Raw genomic sequence first — 22,113 nt, forward strand, 5'->3', positions numbered from 1 at the left:
TCTTTCCATCGCGATACAACAGGCTGACGATTTGTTTTATTAACAATAGCATCTAAACTCTATTATCTAGTTATATTTACGGCTGTTGTTATCCTTAATACCAATAAATAAAAAAACTATCATCTGACAAAGTATCAAACCGAAGGCGATGACGCCGATGACTGAAAAGATTTTTTTTACATGTTCATGTGACCAGCTGACGGTCTTTCCACAGCAATACAATCGGCTGAAGATTTTGTTTATTCACAATAGTATCTAAACTATCATCTGACAAAGTATCAAGCGGGAGGCAATGACCTAATTTTTTTTTTATAAACTGCTGCCATTCCTCAACCCACCAACGGAGCGGCAGCTGACGTTCACGTGGGTTCATCATACACAGCCGTTACCCACTATACGAGTTTTCGCCCGGGAGGCGATTGGTCATGGAAATCCGTTCCTGGCCCGCGGTCTATTACAGAACTAGCAGAATAATGATTTTACGGTGCTTCATAGGTACCGAATTTATGCACTAAAAGTAGGTACTGCCATGTTGGGCAATTTGCAACTGCTGGGGTTATTTAGACCTAAAAGTATCACGAACTTGGTCTAGCTCTAAAGTAAATAAGTTTTTAGCAAAAATTTCATTTTTGGTACAAGCTTTTATCGCTGACTGTATTTTTTTCCACAGGCAACTAATAATTATCCTCGTAAGTCCCCGCGTTCTTGTACAAGTACAAATTAAGGATAGCCGTTCAGACCTGACATTTTAACTACATAGATGGCGTAACTGCCTAATGTACTTACCCAAGTACAAATGTTTCATTCCCCATTTACCGGGTAGTTTTTTTACAACGGCAACACTGACACCGTCATCCCCATTCTATATTCTATGGTCGATTCCGCCATGTTTGACAGGTAAGGTCAACTGTCAGTGTGGGTGTCCCTTTTTTCAAAATGGCAACGCGGTCGGGTCGCCGGCCAGCACGAGGTAAGATAATCTGTTAATATTCTAGTAATCATTTGTTTTGTCTTTTGTCCTAAAGATGTATAAGTGTAATTAAATTATGAATTTTGTAATATAAACAATATTTAAAAGAAAACTGTATATTTAAAGAGGTTTGTGACCGGTCAAAATAATTTGTACTTGACGTGGTACGTTAGGCGTTTGTTACATAAAAACTGTTAATAATTTGTACTTATGGTAATACGTTCGGTCTATGTTACAAGTGTTGTTTTTTTTATTCTAGCATTCAAATATCACAACTTCTCAATAACTCTGACTTCCGAGGACTCGGATGATGAAGATCTGTTTATATTTATACCTGAACCCGACTAAGAATCAAATAGCGACTCTTCTTCGTCTTCGGAATCTGAAGATCGAAAAATAGAAATTGCAGTACGTGGACAGATCCACGTCCATTCAGTCGTCGATCTTAAAGTGCTCGTGGCCAACGAGGTGGACGTGGCCGTGGTAGAAGCACAAGTACGAGGGCGCGACGTGGGCAAAGTGCAAGGGGTTGGTCTGAGAGATCTATTCCAGGTTTTAAACACCCAAACCCAACCCCCGGAGATGTAGAATGGTATGAAATTTGTGTCTTCGAGACTGTGTTATATATATATTTTTTTATAAGAAGGACATTGGTTATGTTGTAATAAAGTAAAATATGTACTTAGGTGATGTTTAAAGGAAAAATATGTTTTATTTTTGATACTAAATAATACCTTTAACTTTTTTTAAATGGTAAACCTTTATTATACCGTGTAGAAACCGAATGTACTCACACAAGTACAAAATATTTTCAATAGTTTCCTTCTAAAAGAGGTGTTAAAAATAATAAACATACCGTCAAAAATACAGACAACAATACCTCACTTCAAAAAATCTCTAAAACCGACATCTTTTTGTCTCGGTCTGAAGCACTATTCTTGGTTTGTACTTGGTATAGTACAGCCGGCAGATATGACTACTGCTGTTGAAAAACCACAGGACTTACGAGGTTATAGAGACAATTCTAAAAACCCCAAACACAATTAGGTTGCGTTGTTTTATCACAGTGTTCCTATGACCACCCCCTGTCTTCATCATCAGATCAGCTCGATGGTACCATAATATTGCATTGTCACCCGACTTACATGCGTATGCAAATTTTCAGCTTCATCGGAAACCGGGAAGATGGTTAAATTAGTTACCTTAGATTCCATTACATAGTTAGTTCAGAGTTCCTATGTCCACCTCCTGTCTTCATCATCAGATCAGCTCGATGGTATCATAATATTAATTGTCACCCGACTTTACATGCGTATGCAAATTTTCAGCTTCATCGGAAACCGGGAAGATGGTTAAATTAGTTACCTTAGATTCCATTACATAGTTAGTTCAGATTTCCTATGTCCACCTCCTGTCTTCATCATCAGATCAGCTCGATGGTACTATAATATTGCATTGTCACCCGACTTTACATGCGTATGCAAATTTTCAGCTTCATCGGAAACCGGGAAGATGGTTAAATTAGTTACCTTAGATTCCATTACATAGTTAGTTCAGATTTCCTATGTCCACCTCCTGTCTTCATCATCAGATCAGCTCGATGGTACTATAATATTGCATTGTCACCCGACTTTACATGCGTATGCAAATTTTCAGCTTCATCGGAAACCGGGAAGATGGTTAAATTAGTTACCTTAGATTCCATTACATAGTTAGTTCAGATTTCCTATGTCCACCTCCTGTCTTCATCATCAGATCAGCTCGATGGTACTATAATATTGCATTGTCACCCGACTTTACATGCGTATGCAAATTTTCAGCTTCATCGGAAACCGGGAAGATGGTTAAATTAGTTACCTTAGATTCCATTACATAGTTAGTTGATTCCATCATGAAGTTCCAGTTCTTCCGGCTCCATCATCAGATCAGTTCGACAGTACCATATTATTGTATTGTCATCAGAACTACATACAGCTGCCAATTTTCATGACGCTACGATCCTTGGAAGATGGTTAAATTACTTACCTTAGATTCCATTACATAGTTACATACAGGTCGACCTAATAAAAGCTTGTTAAAATTACTTTAAATGGACATGCCCATTGGAAAGAAATAACATCAGTTTGAAAAAAATATGGGATGTTTCGTGAGGCATGATTGGATTTTGTATGAGGGCTGGAATGGCATGAAAATATTTATAAGAAGTAGAACCCTAAAATTAAACGTAACTTTGACTCACAAAAACTATTAGATAAATACTATAACTTGGTATATAGGTAATACTTGCCGCAAATGTTAAGTTACTCTTTCTTATTCTAAACATCAGTGTAGATAAGTACGAGTATAGGTGCAGCTTTGTATAATTAATGTTGCTAGTAAGTCGGAACTATTCACAGGCAACTGTAGAAGTTGCTGATTAGTTGTTGTTGCAAATTTCCAAGCTCTTAATTCTAGTTACCGTCGTAAATATACGTATATTTAGTTTTTTAACTTAACCCAATGGAATAAGGTACAGAATTGTGTGCATATTTCGACTCAATTGTGTACAGGCGAAGTCAAAAATATGTTTACACTTCTGCACCTTATTCCTTTGCGATAAGGCGAAAAATGTAAACATATCTTTGTTACAAGCAACGAGTACGGGAACTTAGTTATTCAACATTTATTCAAGCATAGTTCTGTTAGTTATGGATGCTCCCACTTATCATGAAAATCGCACGATGTTTATATATAAAAAAACCGGCCAAGTGCGAGTCGGACTCGTGCACCGAGGGTTCTGTACTTTTTAGTATTTGTTGTTATAGCGGTAACAGAAATACATCATCTGTGAAAATTTCAACTGTCTAGCTATCACGGTTCATGAGATACAGCCTGGTGACAGACAGACAGACAGACAATCTTCTTGTATCAAAATAGGTACCTACTAATTTGTAATTTGCCTGGGCCCACTGATATCAGCCTGTCAGTTAGAACAAAAATTTGACAGTTCCGAACAACTGACAGGCCGATATCTTCCGGCGGACTGGTAATCGGTGGGCCCCTTTAAGGCAAAAACATAATTTAATCTGAAAAATTTATGGATGTCTACTAATAAGTAGGTATTAGGTCGCCAAGCGAACCTTGATTTCCTTTGTTATAACTACAACCGTGTAACTGCTAAGGTGACGCGGCTTTAAAAATGTATTTTTAATGAAAAGGGAACTTTAAAAGTTGAGAAAATACGTTGAAACCTTTTTATGCAAGCAGACCCAAAAAACCCTAAAAAAAGCAATGTGACAGACAGACAGACGGACGGACAGAGTCGCACCATATTAGGTACCTGGTAACTTCTTTTTAGGGTTCCGTACCAAAAAGGTACGTTAAAAAAATACCTGTCAGTCCTGAATGTTGTCTGTTTTTGGCCCAGTGGTTGACTGGTAGAGAATGCCTTAAGGCATTAAGTCCACCATTTGTATTTTTTTTTATGTGCAATAAAGTATAAATAAATACATGTTATTTTTCCTTAAAAATTGCAGAAATTCACAAAAAGATCGTCAAGTGTAGGTATACAAACTACAACAGAAATGTACTCAAGAAAAAAATATCACGAATGATCACGATGAGGGAGAGGGGGTCAGAGAAGATATCACGTGTATTTTTTTAATTTTTTTTTCAAAGCGTGTGTAACTTTATTTGACGTTCAAGCGCATTTGTAAATTGTATATTGCATAAGTACTTACCATCTTTTTCTGTCCCTTCCGCAACCGCCATTCACACTCTTTTTATTGTTTTACGTAGTTCTTAATATAATTTTCAATATTTGATGTCGTAGCTTTAGTTATTGTAGATAGTTTAGTATTATTTTCGCCTATAAAACGTTGCACCACGTGAATTACTTTCTATGTTTTGTTGTTTTTGCTTAGCGCGTTTTAATTGGTGCTGTGGTGTAACAGATGGCGTCAGCTGCTTGTCATTTATGTCAAAATTGGTCGCGATCACGTTTTAGTTTGTATCGCCATCATTACGTTTGTTTTCATTTTATAAAATTTACTGCGATCTGTCATTTATTTCTTTGTAATCTGTTTGTTTTATTGCCATTTTGTTTTAGTTTTTTATCGCCCTCTTATCTTTTTAGTTTTTATCCTATATGTATACATAAAATGTAACTGTCATCTGTTATTTAGTTCTTTCTAATTTGTTTGTTTTACTGCCATTGTTTATTATTCATTTATTCTTTTTTTTATGTTGTGTACTTTCCGTGCTTCACTCGTGGCCCCGACGGAAGACCAGCGTTGGCCTATCCAGGCTAACACCATGCTGAGTCGGGACCATTTCGTGGCTAATATCGGTCGTGTCATGTAATGTAATGTTAAATATGCGTTGTAATGTTATGTGTAAGTTTGCTTTTGGTTCTTCTTGTGTTATAATGTGCCACGAATAAACTATTTCTATTCTATTCTATTCTATTCTATTCTATTCTATTCTAATCTATTCTATTCTATTCTATTCTATTCTATAAACAGATTGGAGCTTAACCTATCCAAATGTTTTACATTAACCTTCTCTAGACAGCGATGCATAATTCCAACTACATACGTGATTGAAAGTCAACAGCTGCAAAGAGTACAGTCATTGAGAGATCTGGGAGTCATTCATGACTCTAAACTATTATTTGACACCCACATTAATGCTGTCATATCTAATGCCTCCAAAACACTAGGGTTTATCATGCGTAGCTCCAAGCATTTCATCGAAGCCAAAACTATTAAAATTCTTTACTGTACATATGTTAGGAGCAAACTTGAGTATGCATCGCAAGTATGGAATCCCCGCTATCATACTTATATCGATAGATTAGAACGCATCCAGAAGAAATTTATCAAGTTCCTTTGCTTTAAAATTAAATATCCTTAGGTATACATCCTCCAACTATATCGATATTTGTAGGAAGCATCATCTTATTCCGTTGCATACACGCCTTGAAATCTCAGACATAGTTTACATTCTTAATATTATAAACGGAAATGTTGATTGCCCTGAATTGCTGGCTAAACTCTCTTTCAGTATTCCATTCAAATCTACAAGAAATTTTCGACCCCTTGCTACTACCGCACCTACCGCACCGCACATAGATACAGCTATTTGCGACCTTTACCCGTACCATGAGTCACTGACAGTGTCAAAACTGACATATACTCTAACGTCTACGTAATTTACTTTCTATACATCTTGCTCGCACTAATATGTTAGTACGAGCGAGATGCATAGAAAGTAAGTTACGTTTACGCTAGCGTTTATGAGGGCGCCGAACTGATGGTAGTAGATGGTAGTGCTTCGCGTAACTACAGACAGAACAGTTTTTTGATACGTGCTAGTAAATGCCTAAATAAACTTACGAGGGAGCAGGACATTGATATTTTCAACAGCAACATCCAAACTGTGCGGCGTATCCTGACGGAGGAGTTCTTTAAGTGAGCATGCCTTATTGAAATTTCATTGTGCTGTATTTTTTCTTTTGTGTATCCTTATAGCTTTTATATCTGTGTATACTATAGCTTTGGCGTTAAAATGTAGGTATCGTGCAATAGTGCTAACCACCAATTGTTTTTGTGAATATGTAGCTTATACTGGTGAGAACCTGTAATTCGCTTTTTGCATCATATTTATAAAACCTTATATAGACATGTTAACAGTTGTTGGATCTCCGAATAATAATAAATAACAAAACTTCCGTGAGACACAGACAAAATATATCACCGTCACCGTCAACGCAAGCTCCTGATGACACTCCTCGGTATGGAGTGAAACATGTCGAGCGTTTTTCGACTTAAAATACGTGAGTGACCCGTTATTAATATATTTAATAATAAATAAATAATTTTCGTTAAGATGAATGTTCTCATTATCTAGTTTGAGTCCGGGCTTAATCAATAACAACTACCTAAGTACCTTCCCTACTAGTACTTGTAGTGTACCTAATATATTTTTCCTATGTATGTTTACTACTCTTTTCCGGCCATTTGCGCATGTGGAGCGTGCATTATACGCGAGCTGCTCCCGAAATTGCCTTGCTGCACATAAATCACACCACATTACAGATATAATCTAGCTAGCAGAATATACGTTTATATCCACGTTTTATATGATTAGTAATGAAATTGCGACGGTATTGACACAACGACCCAGCTTTTATGGTAAACAACACGTGTAGATAATATATGTATTGTACTTAGTTGGATGGGTTTTTCGGAAACTATTTACGAAACATCATTTGATGTTTAACAGTCGTTTTCGGTGTTTTTTTTTATCTTAACCAAGACCAACCAACCAACCAAACCAAAAACCAGACTAATACCAATGAGGATTAGTTTCCCTCAGGGTTGGAATGTCAGATAACAGACGCTTTCGTAATAAATAATAAATAGTAATAATCTAATAACTAGTGCCTGTGTTAGCTTAGGCCATTTTACTACCAAATAATCCTGCTATTGTAGTTACCTACGAAATTTGTATCAAATTGACAGATAAAAAAAATATGTGTCATTTTACAAGCTTTTTATTAACTTGCAATGTACCTATGTATGTAATATGCTAATATGTATGTAACATGTTTGTAAGGGTCAAATCTTGCAAGTTAAATTTGACCCACTTCCCGGTTTCCGATGAAGCTGAAAATTTGCATACATATGTAGGTCGGGTGACAATGCAATATTATGGTACCATCGAGGTAATCTGATGATGGAGACAGGAGGTGCCCATAGGAACTGTGATAAAACAACGCAACCTAATTCTGTTTGGGGTTTTTAGAATTGTCTCGATGAGTATGAGTTGTCTGTGGAAAGAAAAGTACAGTCAGCCATAAAAGCTTGTACGAAAAATGAAACTTTTGCCAAAAACTTATTATTACTTAGTGTAAAAAGAATAATTACGGTGACACTTACGGTGGATGTCCGTAGGAAATGTTCGTTGTCGACGGGTTAGTCTCTGCAGATATGATTGAGCTCTGGCGGCCTAGCCAAGGTGACGATCGCTTACGCTTCGCCATCGAATTGCTTTGTGTCTCTCTATCACTCTTCCATATTAGTGTGACAGTGACAGTTGTGTTTCATTCGCTACGGAGCGTTAGCGATTGGCGTGCTGTCAACCGGGCCTGGCGGCCTAGCCAAGGTGACGATCGCTTGCGCTTCGCTATCGAATCGCTTTGTGTCTCTCTTTCACTCATCCATATTAGTGTGACAGTGACAGTTGCGTTCCGTTCGCTACGTAGCGTTAGCGATTGGCATGGTGTCTACGGGCCTGGGCTGGTATAACGCGCGCGGTGTCGCGATGTCGAGGGTCGCCCGACAGTGAATTTTTTCACTTTTCCTATATTTCTAAGCATAGTGGTATCATGAAATAAAGCAATAAATGTTTCATAGGGATATGATGATATCGTTATCTGAATACAAAATTAAGAATTACGGTGGAATATCGATACTTACTGCAAGATAAAAATATATATTAATTTTACCATTTCGCAGGTAACGGTGACCGCGGAGGCGAGGGCCAGATGTTTCCTGCCCAGGTCCCACACTGGCACGGCGACGAGAGTGCCCTGGAGCCCCGCCAGCCCCGCGATGGCTACCGTCTTCCATAACTTTCGAAGACCTTGAAATCAATGGTAAGTGTTTTGTAACTATTTTATATTATTGAAAATGATAACCTAGCCCAGGGGCATATCCCACGATACTGCCAATTACAATTTACAAGTGACAAGTTACAAATATGTATTTATTACAACTGGGCATATCACAAAATTGTAATGGAACATTTATACAAATATGTAAATTGTCGTGACAAATCTACAATAGGCTAGATGAGATGACAAATTTTTATTAATGGTATCAATCGATCAGGTTTATTTTAGGATCAAATGTCTATATGGGACTGATCTGTATCAATACAAAAGTCAGAAAAGATAGTAACAGCCCGACAGTGTACTTCACCCTCGAAACGCTTCTAACAAAACGATAAGTGAACGTGACGTCAAAAGTTCATTGAGAGCCCATTTTGGATGTATGGACAAAATAAGAAAATTGCGTTTATGTATATAGTTGCTGAACAATATTTTTTTGGATAAAATGTAAGGAATCTAATGGTACTCTTACTTTTTTCCTTTTTGAAAGTTGAAAAATTACTTAAATTTTGAAACTTTCAAGTCCTGTATTTTTGTATCATTTCCATATGTTATTTTAATATCTACATTATTGTGATAAATTGCTCATTTGCTATCTATGTTACTAGATTTTGTTATAAAATTCAACATGTGTCATCATCCCTATTATGCGTATCACAAAATATTACATTTTACAATTGATAATTTTGTAATTGATAAATGTACGTAAAAGATTAGATTACAACAAATTGTAGAAGAAGGTATACATATTTGTGGAAAAGTTGACAATTCTCTCGGCGTGTGTCAAGAGTATAATAAAATTACTGTAGATCCATTTTACCGCAGTCCTTTTTGTTTCGTTAAAATGTTCAGGACCAGTGATAGTAGTAGCTATGGACCACCGGAGAGATTAGGAACTATTATTTACAGCTGAAAGCTGGTCACTTTTGAAACAATTCTGCCATAAGAGATTGACATCCTATCTATACCATCCATTGTAGTAGCGAATTTATAGTAGTAAAAAATTTAACTTCCAATATTTCTTCCAACATTTAATCAAAAGTTTAGAGCGAGTAAATCTACAGTGGGATATTTACGTACTTCACATGCTACAAGAAGAAGCCGTGCTCTCGATCCAAAGCAAAGTTGCTAATAGTTTTAAGATGGATACCTATTAAACTAAGTGAGGGATATTAATACATATTTGTCAAATTGTAATAAATACAATTCTACATAGGTATGTCACAATGTTAATAAATAAGTATTTGTCAAACAACAAAATTGTAATGAATACAATTCTACATATGTATACATACCCTCCATGTTTTGTATTACGGGTCCACAAATGCAAAATATTTGTAAATTATAGACTTGTATGTATGTTTGTGACATACTGTAAAATTTATATTGATCGGGATATAGACCGTGATTACCTTTTGTATTATTTTTTGTTTTATATAAGTCTAGTGAAACTAACCGTGAATCATTCAAAACTAATAATGTAAAATTATTGTAGTAAGTATTTTTGTTTACAATTTAACAATATTGTCGAATTGTACACTTGTAAAGTTTCGTGGGATAGGCCCCAGATCTTAACCCCTGACGTACTTTTTACACAGTCCGTGAGATCAAAGAATACAAAAAAATACAAAAAACAAAAAAAAAATTCGTTACCAGGCATAGATGAAATACAGGATGAAATAAAACAGTTTATCTTACAAATATTACAATTAGGTTAGCAGTAGCCCTCATACTACGTCAAGCCTGTGTCGTGAGGACTCTAGGAAATTCCAGTAGATTGATATTGGGTTTTCGGGTACAATCGGAATTATTATATATTCTAGTATTTTTATTTGTGTATTCTATATGTAGATTTGCAGTTTTTTACAATAGTTCTAATAAATGCCTTCTTTTTCTTATATGAGAAAGTTGCATTTTATCCACACGTGGGGGACAAAGTAATCAATTGCAAATTTTGAGTTGTTTCATTATGTTGGCTGGTTAGAATTAACTTTTAAAAGATGATTTTGAATAATAAATATTTAATAACATTCATTTTGATTAGCTTTGATTTTGTTTGATGTTTAACAGTTAGTATTTTCCTTGTGTTGGTGTGGTGAAAAATGTTGTGTTTCACTCGGTGGCAAAATTTGTTTAACCCCCGTGCCTTGAAACCCTCGCAACGCTCAAGATTCTACTATTCGAACCATTCGCTACGCTTGTGGTTCAATTTTGGAATCTTTGAGGTTAAACAACAACCTTGCCCCCTTGTAAAACAAATGACTATTAATATTTCGGTAATCGATAATCCATTATCGAAGAATTTAAAAGCCTGAGAATAAGAATAAGAATAAGTTTATTGTTTACCGTGTCAAACATGAAATCGATACACCTCATAATGAAGCTAACAATGTAATAACACACAAATAAGTAAGTACTTAGTATAGAAAATAATTTAATTTCGTAGCCCTAAGTGTTAGTTAGTAGGTATTCATTTCGTCAATAAATGTTGTTTTGTTAATATAGGACTTATAACCTAGCTAATAATATTTAAAAGACGCAAGCTGAAAACAACGACACCTGTTATAAGTATTAGAAAAGAAAATGTAAAGCGTCCCTTTTCCCTCGCAACAACTAAGATAACCCATTAAAACTTTTTGTAAAGTAAACATGCTTCCTCTTAAGTAAATTTAAAGTTCATCTAACTGAAAGATTGTATACTTTCATCAATACAGCATTTTCTTTTGATGCGAGTGACGTCTATTTTCCTTTGAAACACAATTTCTAACGTAAAATCACCGCGGAATGTTTTGACACATTCGAGGATCGTCTTAATGGACTTCATGTGTTTGATGCTATTCTTGCGGTTTTAATAGAAAAAAAACTGTAAGCGAAATTGAAGTAATTAAATTTGTAACTAAACGCCTTACTGAAATTCAATAACGTTTGCAATCTTTAATGAAATAACGTAGGTATTAACTATAGTATAGTGGTGAAAACCTAAGTTTAGGTATAGTTACTATACCTAAAATTAGGTTTTCCCCTCACTAGCTCGGAAAGTTGTCTTTTATCCTTTAAAACATGCGGGGAAAAACGCATTTTATCCACTAGTGGGGAAAGTAATTTGACCTTGGATGGAGCATGTTTAAGTAGCTTGACAGATAACAAAACGTAAAACGCTCATAATAATGATTCGTTTGATATTAATTATCATTAAACAAATGGTTTGAGAATCTAATAAAAAATACCAAATTTAGCTTTATTTAATGATTTTATTTCATAAACCTTAAAGTTCCATAAGAAACGTTTGTTTTTTAATAATGATGTTAAATATAATTCTGAACGCACAAGTTGAGTCGATGCAATTTCAAAACGCATCATTGACATTTCATACGTCAGAAATGTCAACATTGTCAACAAAATTTTTACTTAAAAACTTCTCACGTAAAAATACAGAATTTCCAAAGTTTTTTTGTTATAATATCGTAAAAAAATGAGTGATTTCAGTGACGAAGATGATCTAACGCCTGTGGATGTTGCACTTTCCTCGCTATAGTGAGGTGAAAAGTTTTGTGTTACACACGGGCGCAAATGTATTTTACTTCTCGTGTGTTGAAACACTCGCGGGTAAAATACAACTTTGCACCCTTGTATAACAAATAACTATTCTTCGGGTTGGTGTGGTGAACAATTTTGTGTTTCACTCGGGGGCAAATTTTGTTTAACCCTCGTGCTTTGAAACCCTCGCAACGCACGCAACGCAATATTAGCACGAGCGGTTGAACAACAACTTTGCCCCCTTGTGAAACAAGTAACTATTATTTTCGCAACTAAATAAGTTATTCATTAAGCATTTTAGTAGCTACCTAGTAAGGCTTGTTATAAATTGTTATAGCCTGTGTATTATTGTCATACCTACAATAGCACAACATTCGTGTTTTTATTGTGTAATCCTAACACAAAAGGGCGTCGCGCTGAGATTAATTCAAGGCAGTGTGTCTGTGAAGCGGCAAATTGGAAGCTTTTCCGGCTAGGCTCGAATAGACAATGAGCTAAGCCGGGTGCCGCTCGATCAATGTTCCCGTCTTACGGGCAGGTGCCTTAGGTGGGCAAATGGCTAACTGACCATGACACCCAGCTTGCAATCCTCATTCGCCAGGTTTTTAGGGTTCCGTAGCCAAATGGCAAAAAAAGGAACCCTTATGGATTCGTCATGTCTGTCTGTCTGTCTGTCTGTCCGTCCGTATGTCACAGCCACTTTTTTCCGAAACTATTAGAACTATACTGTTAAAACTTGGTAAGTATATGTATTCTGTGAACCGCATTAAGATTTTCATACAAAAATAGAAAAAAAAGCAATAAATTTTGGGGGTTCCCCAAATCCCCATACTTAGAACTGAAACTCAAAAAATTTTTTTCATCAAACCCATACGTGTGGGGTATCTATGGATAGGTCTTCAAAAATGATATTGAGGTTTCTAATATCATTTTTTTCTGAACTGAATAGTTTGCGCGAGAGACACATAGTGCGTGAGTCCGACTCGCACTTGGCCGGTTTTTTATTGTTCAATCAATCAATCAATATCATTTATTTGCAAGAATACTTAATTTTAGTTACAGGATGTTATTGTAGTATATTGAACAGTATTCTATCGTGATTAAACGATGCGCAAATTTTATAGTACCTACTTAACAAATAATTATTAGTCTAGCACATATGTTAGACTGAAAATAATTCTATTATTGAATTTAATTCTGATGCATGCAATAACAATTACAATTACAATAACAATTACCATTAATAGATTTCACTTGGACTAGTATCAATACATTACATCACATTGGTTGATTATATATAATTAAGTTACATAAATTTATATTGAATTTGATTATTACTAGTATGTAATATTAATTACTTGCATTATTGTGCTCAATATACTCCTTGACACTATAAAAACAATGTTCTAATAGAAAGCTTGTCATTTTCTTCCTTAATTCAGTTGTATTTAGACTTCTTAAATTGACAGGCATACTGTTGTATAGTAGGATACACATATTATAGGCGTTATTTTTGTATAAAGCCGTGTTGCATCTAGGCTGATATTAGATTTTGATATTGAGATCTCTGTCCCTGAGAAGACCTCATTTTAAATATGTTTGGGCGATTTTTTACAAATAGAACCGCTTTTAAAATATACATGCAAGGTAATGGTAGTATGTTAGTGGTCTGCAACTGTCGGGTACCCAAGCTCCCGTTATTGCGCGGATGCACTTCTTTTGTAACAGGAGGGCTCTTTCGGCATCTACGGAGTTACCCCAAAGTAGTAATTCATAATTTAGCACCGAGGACACATAACCATGATAGGCTGTAATCGACGCCGCAGTATTAATAGTGTGTCTCAGTTTCCTTAACGCAAATACGAATCGATCTAATCTGCTGCAGACAAAATCGACCTGCTCCTTCCAATTAAGATGCCGGTCAATATATAATCCCAAAAACTGAATACTTTCACAACTCGATATGGAAGAGTTATTATAATTACCATTTAATTGCAATGGATTACTATTATATGAATGAAATTGAATAAAAAATGTCTGTCATATTTATGTTTAAATTATTATGTTGTAGGGTGAGCGTCCACTTGAACAAGGTAGGTAACGGAATGGTGAGAGGATGTTTTCCAATTGGTGTGCACGATTCTTCGCAAACCGATTTGCTACTTAGCTTAGGTACCTTGGGTGTTAGTATAGTTTTTAGACAAAGTAATTATTATTAGCCAAAAATGGTACCTACTTAAGTAATACGAGTACGGTCTAACAAAATTCAGTTACATATCTGATCGTATAGTATACGAGAAGTTAAGTCGTGGAAAAATGAACTGAAAGCTGTGTATAATAATGAAAATGGAAGTTATTTATAGACATTGTAACCAATTCCAGCAAATGTAGCAACATAAAGTTTGCTCAAAACTTTACAACCGGTGTCCCGAAGTATAAATGAAAGTCTACTTTTGCTACGGCCGGCAGCACTCTTATTTCTTCAAATCAATAAAAAAATATACACTTAAATTTAATAATATATCTCTTCTCAATGGAATATATTTCATGCTTAAAGAGTCTCCGGCAAGCTCGGCCAAATCTCACTTTCCCATACAAACAGAGTTCCGTTCTCATTTTAAAACTACGTTTTGGATTGTAATGAAACTTTGCACATACAACGACATGAGGTATGTCTAGGTCTGAAATTAGTTTATATATCCAGTTGATAAAACAAACGAAATAGAGCAAAAACAAGTTTTGTTGAAAAACTTAAATTCGCTGTATTTTTTTAACTATGGTAACTGAAGCTACATAAACTAATTTTATTTAAGAGGAAAGGGGACGGCCGTTTATCCATACAAACGTACTCCAAATTTTTCTCTCTGGATATTGACATAATGGAAATTATTTTTACGTAATGTGATTCATATGAACCATAGCAATGCCTACGTTTAACTTTTTTCGATATTTTGATTATTGTAAAAATTAGGAGCGAAAAACCGATTTCATACAAATTTTGAAATGCTCCTAACTCTTATAATAAATAAAAATTCGAAATAAACAAACGTAGGAGATTAGCTGTGGTTGATGTATAACAAATTGTATCAAAACATTTTCAATAATGTTAATATCCAGAGAGGAAAATGAGGACTACGTTTGTATGAAAAGGCCATTTCGCGCGGGTCCTCCTCTTTAGTCTTAACTTAAAATAGTATCATCAATCAATAAAATCTTATAGATTTTAAAATTAAAGGTGCGCGTGAAAAAGTTTTAAACTACAGTAAGTATCAGATACACCTACTTAGCAGTAGTATGGCAGTATTTTTTATCCATAGTTAGTTATACATTATAACTATTTTAAGTAACATTAATTATACTAAACTGTCCACACTATACCAGTTAGTGTTACATAAAAATAATTAGCTTTATGATTATGACCCTATTTTGCATATATGTATAATCAGCCTTAAAATTTATAGTTTTTGTTCGTAGTTTTGCACATTGTAATTTTGACAGGTGAATACCTATATTTTTCCTCTTAACCACAAACACTGTAAGCGGTTCGAAACGTCGGGATGTGTTCTAAATTCATTATGTTACGCGATATCCGTTTATATAGTTTTGTTTCATGAGTAACTATTGCGGAAACCGAAGACAATATTAAAATCAATATAATTAATCGTCTGAGATTTAAATTTGTAAGGGATTGTAGCATTTATTCAGCGGTTAAGTTTACAAACTGAAGTGCCCAGCCCCGGGCACTGGAGGCTTTGGTCACGTTTCCATTTGTACATAACAGTTTATAATTTATATGTTTTTTATGTGTTTCTACCTAAAATAACTCAAATCAAAATTAGCACAATCGTATTAAGTCTCACCTCGAAATCCTTCCAAAGATATGAAATTTGGTATGTATGTTAATTAAAGGTCTCTTTTTCATGTCCACACTATTTGACATTTGGGGACCTCGAGGAATCGCAGCCATCTTGGAAAATGTGTACCATCCTGGAGAAATTTGCGTTTTACTCTAAATATACGTTCTCTATGAAAATATGGTGTAAGGCAACATTAAAGCTTATTAAATTCTACACAAAAAAGTCCTAGATAACTTTACGAAAAAAATACATCTTGTTATAGAAAATAATAGCTGAATTTAGATTTAGCGCTTTCAGGGGATATTCTCTTAATATGAAACTTGGAGGAATATGAATTCCACTTTTGTCTATACATTTGTACACGTTCTACTCCAATATCAACACTTTACTCGACTGCGACTTAAACAGAAAGTAGGGTTATGGGGTTTAAATACTGAAAATCAGTACACCCTGTAGCTCAGGATACTGGACGGTTTTTTTAAAAATGACATATCGGTAGATTCCTGTTGCCCTACACAACCTGTTTACACCTGTTTTATTAAAGAAAAATTAATACAGCCGCCTTGAATAGCCGCCGAATAGCAAATCATATTTTTACTTCTAGCGCCTAAATTATTGAGTGGATTTCAACAAAATAGACATCAGTAGATCCATAATTGGTACACGAGTGCTATGCAATACAAATTTACTAAAATAAATGGAGGCAAAATGTGTAAAACTTAAAAATGTGACTACAAAAATAGATTTTAGGTCTTAAATGGGGTTTAAACAATAGTGACAGTAATGAAATTTGACACCTACAATTTCAGGGATCCCTATTTGCGTGTCATAAAATTGGAGCTTAATCCGATTGTGCTAAATATATAATTTGATTTTCACTTCTCATGCTCGTAAAGTTCGACTTTAAGTCATACGTATAGACGACATAAAAGTTGCTTATTATGTTCTAGAACATAAAGTAAAATCATCTATTACGACCCTTATTGACTTAGCAATAAAGTCCTAAATCTGCCATACAAACTGCCAGCCCGGCTTGGCCCCGACCGGCGCGCTCCCGACCAGCGTGCCCCGCATCCCCGACGGGCCCGAGTACAATTTTCTTTAGTCTTGAATAAATACGGTAAAATAACCTACTCAGGCATAAATGCCCATTTTTATCTTCGTCTATTCTTTATTACGCTCAGACCCATAAATAAATTGCTTCGGATAGAAATGGATTGCTTGATGCCTTTTTGTACAATCTACTATTGTTATTATCATTGTATTTATTTATATAAACGAATGTCGGGTAGTTTAGTGTTGTTTACCAATATCTCAATTGACATTTTGCTGGGACGTCAGTCTTCTGTGACCACAGCTAGTGCAACCTAGCTGAAAGGTCGAAAAAAAGGTAAAATAATAAAATTTAATCTCGTTAGACCCGTTAACGACATTAATTAATCTACTATTGTTTCCTAGTTCCTGTATAGTTTCCAGTTTGCATGTAGCTTAGTAATTAAATGGCGCACGTACATAACCGTCCAAGTGACTAATTGGAGGGGAGAGGCTGGTTGCAACAAAAGGCCCTCTACACTACTCCGAGTGGTTGTAGCCTAGTGCTGGTGGAAACTTGAGGCCGATTCTCTCTTAACATTTTGTTATGGTTTTGTTCTTGTTTTGAGACGACCTTAACTCGACTCATTGCATTTCGCGTCCGTCCACCAATTAGCATGAGCCACCGCCAAGTTCGTATCAAAACAAGATTCGGCCTCAATGTCCCATGAGTTTAAATATGAAGCCTGCGCTTTAATAATATAATATAACTTCTCCAAGAGTGAGGTGATGGTCTTTAAACCAGGTAAAATTAAGCCATATTTTGTACCTACCGTTACTCTTGGAGGGGTTGGGCTGCAAGTTTTAAGAATCTTGGTCACATACTGACCAACACATAGAAAGAGAGCATAGGGCATTATCAGTGAGGAGTAATATGCTGGCCCGCAGGTTCGCGACTACAGAGGTAAAAATTGTGCTATTTAAAGCCTACAGCCAATCATTTTACTCGAGCGGCCTGTGGGTCAAGTATACTAAAGGAGCTTATAAAGCCCTTAAATATAAATTTAGAAGTAGGTATTTAGAATTAAAGAGATTATCTCAAGGGACTACGGTCTGGGGATCTTCAAGTCTGGAGTGTAGATAGATTTCATTTTTCATTTTCATTTATTTATTGATACATGTTTATTGTTTATAAATGACCGACAACTCATTATTTTTCCTTTTGGCCAAAATATTCCAAATCCAGTCAGGATTTGATGAAGATCGTACACCTTTTTGGTATTGACGTGGGGTACAATAAAGTTTTATTACCTACCAGTATGATCTTTGAATAATCTCGCTCCGGTGACATAGACCAGTAGTCCCGGGTAGAAGGAGAGAGCGATAGCAAACTCGAAGAGCCAGAGTTTAGCGCCGCGACCGATGTCTCCAAAACCGTATTTCACTGTGCTTGTCGCTATATTTATCCTGCGAAATTAAGTATGAAAATAAGTAACGGTTCTACCACCCACACAAAACGGAATTTACTACAGCCAGAAAACTTTGTGAGATAAATACCTACTGAACTTAGTTGTTATCTTTTTACTACATTAATTGCTTCTCCCCATAACTCATTCATTATCTGATAATGTTTGTTGTTGAACCGAACATTTATATTTGAGATCAATATGTCGATACCAAGAATATACGAATTATGTGTTTTAAAAGGTTTGCGATATATTTTCAACACATTAATATAGTACCAAGCTTCGCTTAGTGCTTCAAATCTGGTGTTCACAATGCCTTGAACACAGCATTGAATGAACTCATTATCATCAATGACTCGACGCAGACTTACTTGCCACGTTCCACGAGGTCGTAGATGACTGTGTCGAATAACAACACTACAAGTATCACAACAAAAATGTGATACATAGCTCTTATGTGAAGCGAAGTCTTTATAAGAAACGTTAGGGGAGATTCTCTGGGCTTGAACTCCGGATCCTGTATCTTTTCGTTCCGATGTTCGATAATTCCATTTGATTTCGATTCTCGCGAGCGATGTCGTATGTTATTTTCTTCTGCCATTTTTTACAGGTACATCTGAAAACGCAAATGTTGTATCAAAGCTAGCCTATAGTCAATACAGGTAACTTTAAATGTTCAGACAATAACAGACTTGGCAAACCGTATTGCCACCCTTTTCTTGTAAGACTATTTGGAAGGTTTATTTTAGGACCCATTCAAATAAGTTTTCCAGATTAACTGTACCTACTTAGTCAGTAACAGTAGAATCATGTATTTGTAAAAATGTATCCGCAAATGTTTTAAGTTAGTTATCCATTTTCAATTAGGAATATACTATACATTATTAACAAATTTCAATAAATGTGAATAACTTAAAATCTACTACATACATAACATACATTCTATTGCCTACTTAGTTTGTTAGAACTTCCAACTGAAATAATGTTATTATTTTGAGTGCGTGCGTACCCGATGTCCTAATTCAACCACATAACTCAATCGTAGATAATACCGTTAGAACCATTTACTATTCTGATAAGTCAACGTAACCTTTCACCTACGATAACCATGTCCGGAATAGGCGTAATTATAATATTCGTCACTATTACCTATTTATGTAGATAAAACTACAAATAAATGCTTTTATTTAAACTAGATAAAGTACCTACTTAAAGTATGGACACGAAAAAATCTGGTCGTGCATGATATGGTACTATTTATTGTAATATGTATTTTTAACTTATTACTGTCTTTGTCTTTTGTATGTTATATATTAATTTTGTTGTTTTTCTTGTTACCTGTCGTGATTGTTTGTCGTGTCGTGTCGTGTGTCATTGTGTCGTGATGGTCTTACCGAAAGATCAGCGCTGGAACATGCAACATGCTGAGGTGAGACCATTTCGTGGCAATTTTTCTTTTTTATGTTTCTCTGTTTTGTATAATTTTCTATTTTTGTGTTTGTGCTAACGAATAAATTATTTCTATTTCTAGGATTTTCAAGCAGCACTTTTTAGGGTTGCATACTAAAAAGGTACAAAAGGAACCCTTATGGTGCGACGTGCGACTCTGTCCGTCTGTCTGTCACATTTCTAAATATCTCGAGAACTACTGAAGCTGTCGATTTGAAATTTGGATTAGTTGTGAACAGGGCTAACCTTAACACATTGGAAGTGTATTTTTATTATTATTAATTATGAGAAATGCCCAATATAAAGAGGGGGCAAAATGAAGTCTAGTTACTAGGTCGAGTGGGATATCATTTGAAAGAGATCGAATTGTACATTACAAAACATTTTTTTATTTGTTTTTCATAGTGAAAAAAATTGACTTATGAAAGTTATGAAGGAAAATGTAAAAAAAATACCATTTTGCCTTCCCCCTTATCTCCGAAGTTTACCAACGAAATTTTTAATTTTTTTTACATAATAATAACATTATCATAAATATTACAGGAAAAATATAATCACACCTCTATCTTAAAAACTTTTTTTATTAATAATCAAAACATTTTCTAATTTAATTTGCAATTTAAGCCCATTTGTGGGTGTTTTTTATACTTGAAATGTCTATTAGATTACACTAAAATACCTTCTTTCAAATAAAACAAAAATTGTTGAAATCGGTTCACGTGATAAAGAATTAAGTATCCTTGAAAAACCAACATACATACAGGTCACGCAAATTAATCAGCCAATTTGCCGATATATAGCGCTGTACACAATTACGCTTAGTATACTTCTGGTCAAGTCTTTCGTGATTCTATTTACATGAGAGAATTTAAAGTTTGTACGGAACCCTCGGTGCGCGAGTTAAACGAACTCGCACTTGACCGGTTTTTTAAAATGATTTTGTGGATATCAAACTACATGATAAAAATACAATCATAATATAACGTTAAGTTGTTTGTGAGTTTCAGCATTATATATTCCACCGTACCTAAATTTTGTTGAACAGCGTTTTCTGATAATCTTCACTCGCTTCCTGCTACAATGCTACAATTGTATTTATATTTATTTTAACCCTTAAATGCATAATGATGTATATATGCATCGTATATTTTATGGTCCGTGGCTCAATATGCTATCCAAAATCACATTTATTACTTTTATACAGCATGACACATCTATTTCAATTTATTAAAAAGTTATACAAAAAATCATGCATTTAAGGGTTAAATCAATTAGTGCCAGTTGCACCATCCGCACTTGACAGACTGATCAACGCAACCCGGCGCGCCGCGGCGGTTTACTATGAAACTTATTTCCATACAATAAAATTTTGCGAACTCTCAGTTTTATGCAACCGACCCTTAGTCATACAAATCTGCCGCACTACAATTGTTTTATAACTAAACTTTAACTGATACTAATGACTAATAGGTACTAGATAAAAATGAGTGACTTATTTTTATCTATATATTATTTCTATTTTAAGCTCGGACTTTATAACACTGATACCTACTAAAATAACAGGTCAATGTGCAAATTTGCAATGAATTGGACCGATGGTAGTTGGCGAATCCGCAAAAACGCCGAAGTTGAACAACTAGTTGCTGAACCAAACATCATTGGTGTGACAAAGGCGCAAAGGGTTCGGTTGTTCGGCCATCTTGAGCGAATGGGAGGCGACCGGGCGGTTAAAAGAGCGTTTGAAGGAAAACCGACAGCACGCCGCCCGGTCGGTCGACCTAGGTATCGATGGGCGGATGTGGTGGATGGCTTGACGCTGATCTGCGCGAGCTCCAGGTTCAAGACTGGCGAGAAACTGCACAGGACCGGGATCAGTGGCGAGCAGTCGTGTTGGACTTGGAGGCCAAGACACACTTTAGGTCGCTGCGCCAGAGGAGTAAGTAAGTAATGTGCAAATTTGCAACTCAAGCATCCCACTGTTGTTCCAATTTCGTACTAAAATTACAGATCAGTCGGAAAAATTATGGCATTCGAACTGTGATTTAAGATTAGGGATATAAAAAAGAATTCAGCATTTATTACATATGTATATAGGTATATTATAAAAGTGTGTCTATAACACTAGGCCAGGAAATAAATGCCCAAAAA

At 35.4% G+C, this 22,113-nt stretch overlaps 2 protein-coding genes across 5 annotated transcripts in view; both read right to left on the minus strand.

Annotated features, from left to right (window-relative positions):
* Window positions 1–22,113, minus strand: part of LOC134742439 (speract receptor-like) — a 347,982-nt gene that overhangs the window by 118,587 nt on the left and 207,282 nt on the right. The gene's annotated exons all lie outside the window — the stretch shown is intronic.
* The window catches only part of LOC134742474 (sterol O-acyltransferase 1), a 44,272-nt gene that overhangs the window by 19,655 nt on the left and 2,504 nt on the right, over window positions 1–22,113 (minus strand). For all 4 annotated transcript variants that reach the window (XM_063675672.1, XM_063675670.1, XM_063675671.1 and 1 more), the window contains exons 2-4: window positions 18,888–19,132; window positions 18,366–18,517; window positions 8,460–8,596 (exon numbers count right to left, since the gene is read on the minus strand). In XM_063675672.1, coding sequence (XP_063531742.1) covers window positions 8,460–8,596; window positions 18,366–18,517; window positions 18,888–19,117 — 519 coding nt within the window. In that variant the 5' untranslated portion in view covers window positions 19,118–19,132. The remainder of the gene's footprint in view (window positions 1–8,459; window positions 8,597–18,365; window positions 18,518–18,887; window positions 19,133–22,113) is intronic.

Source organism: Cydia strobilella, chromosome 6 (assembly GCF_947568885.1).
Source record: "Cydia strobilella chromosome 6, ilCydStro3.1, whole genome shotgun sequence".
Taxonomy (NCBI): Eukaryota; Metazoa; Arthropoda; class Insecta; order Lepidoptera; family Tortricidae; genus Cydia; species Cydia strobilella.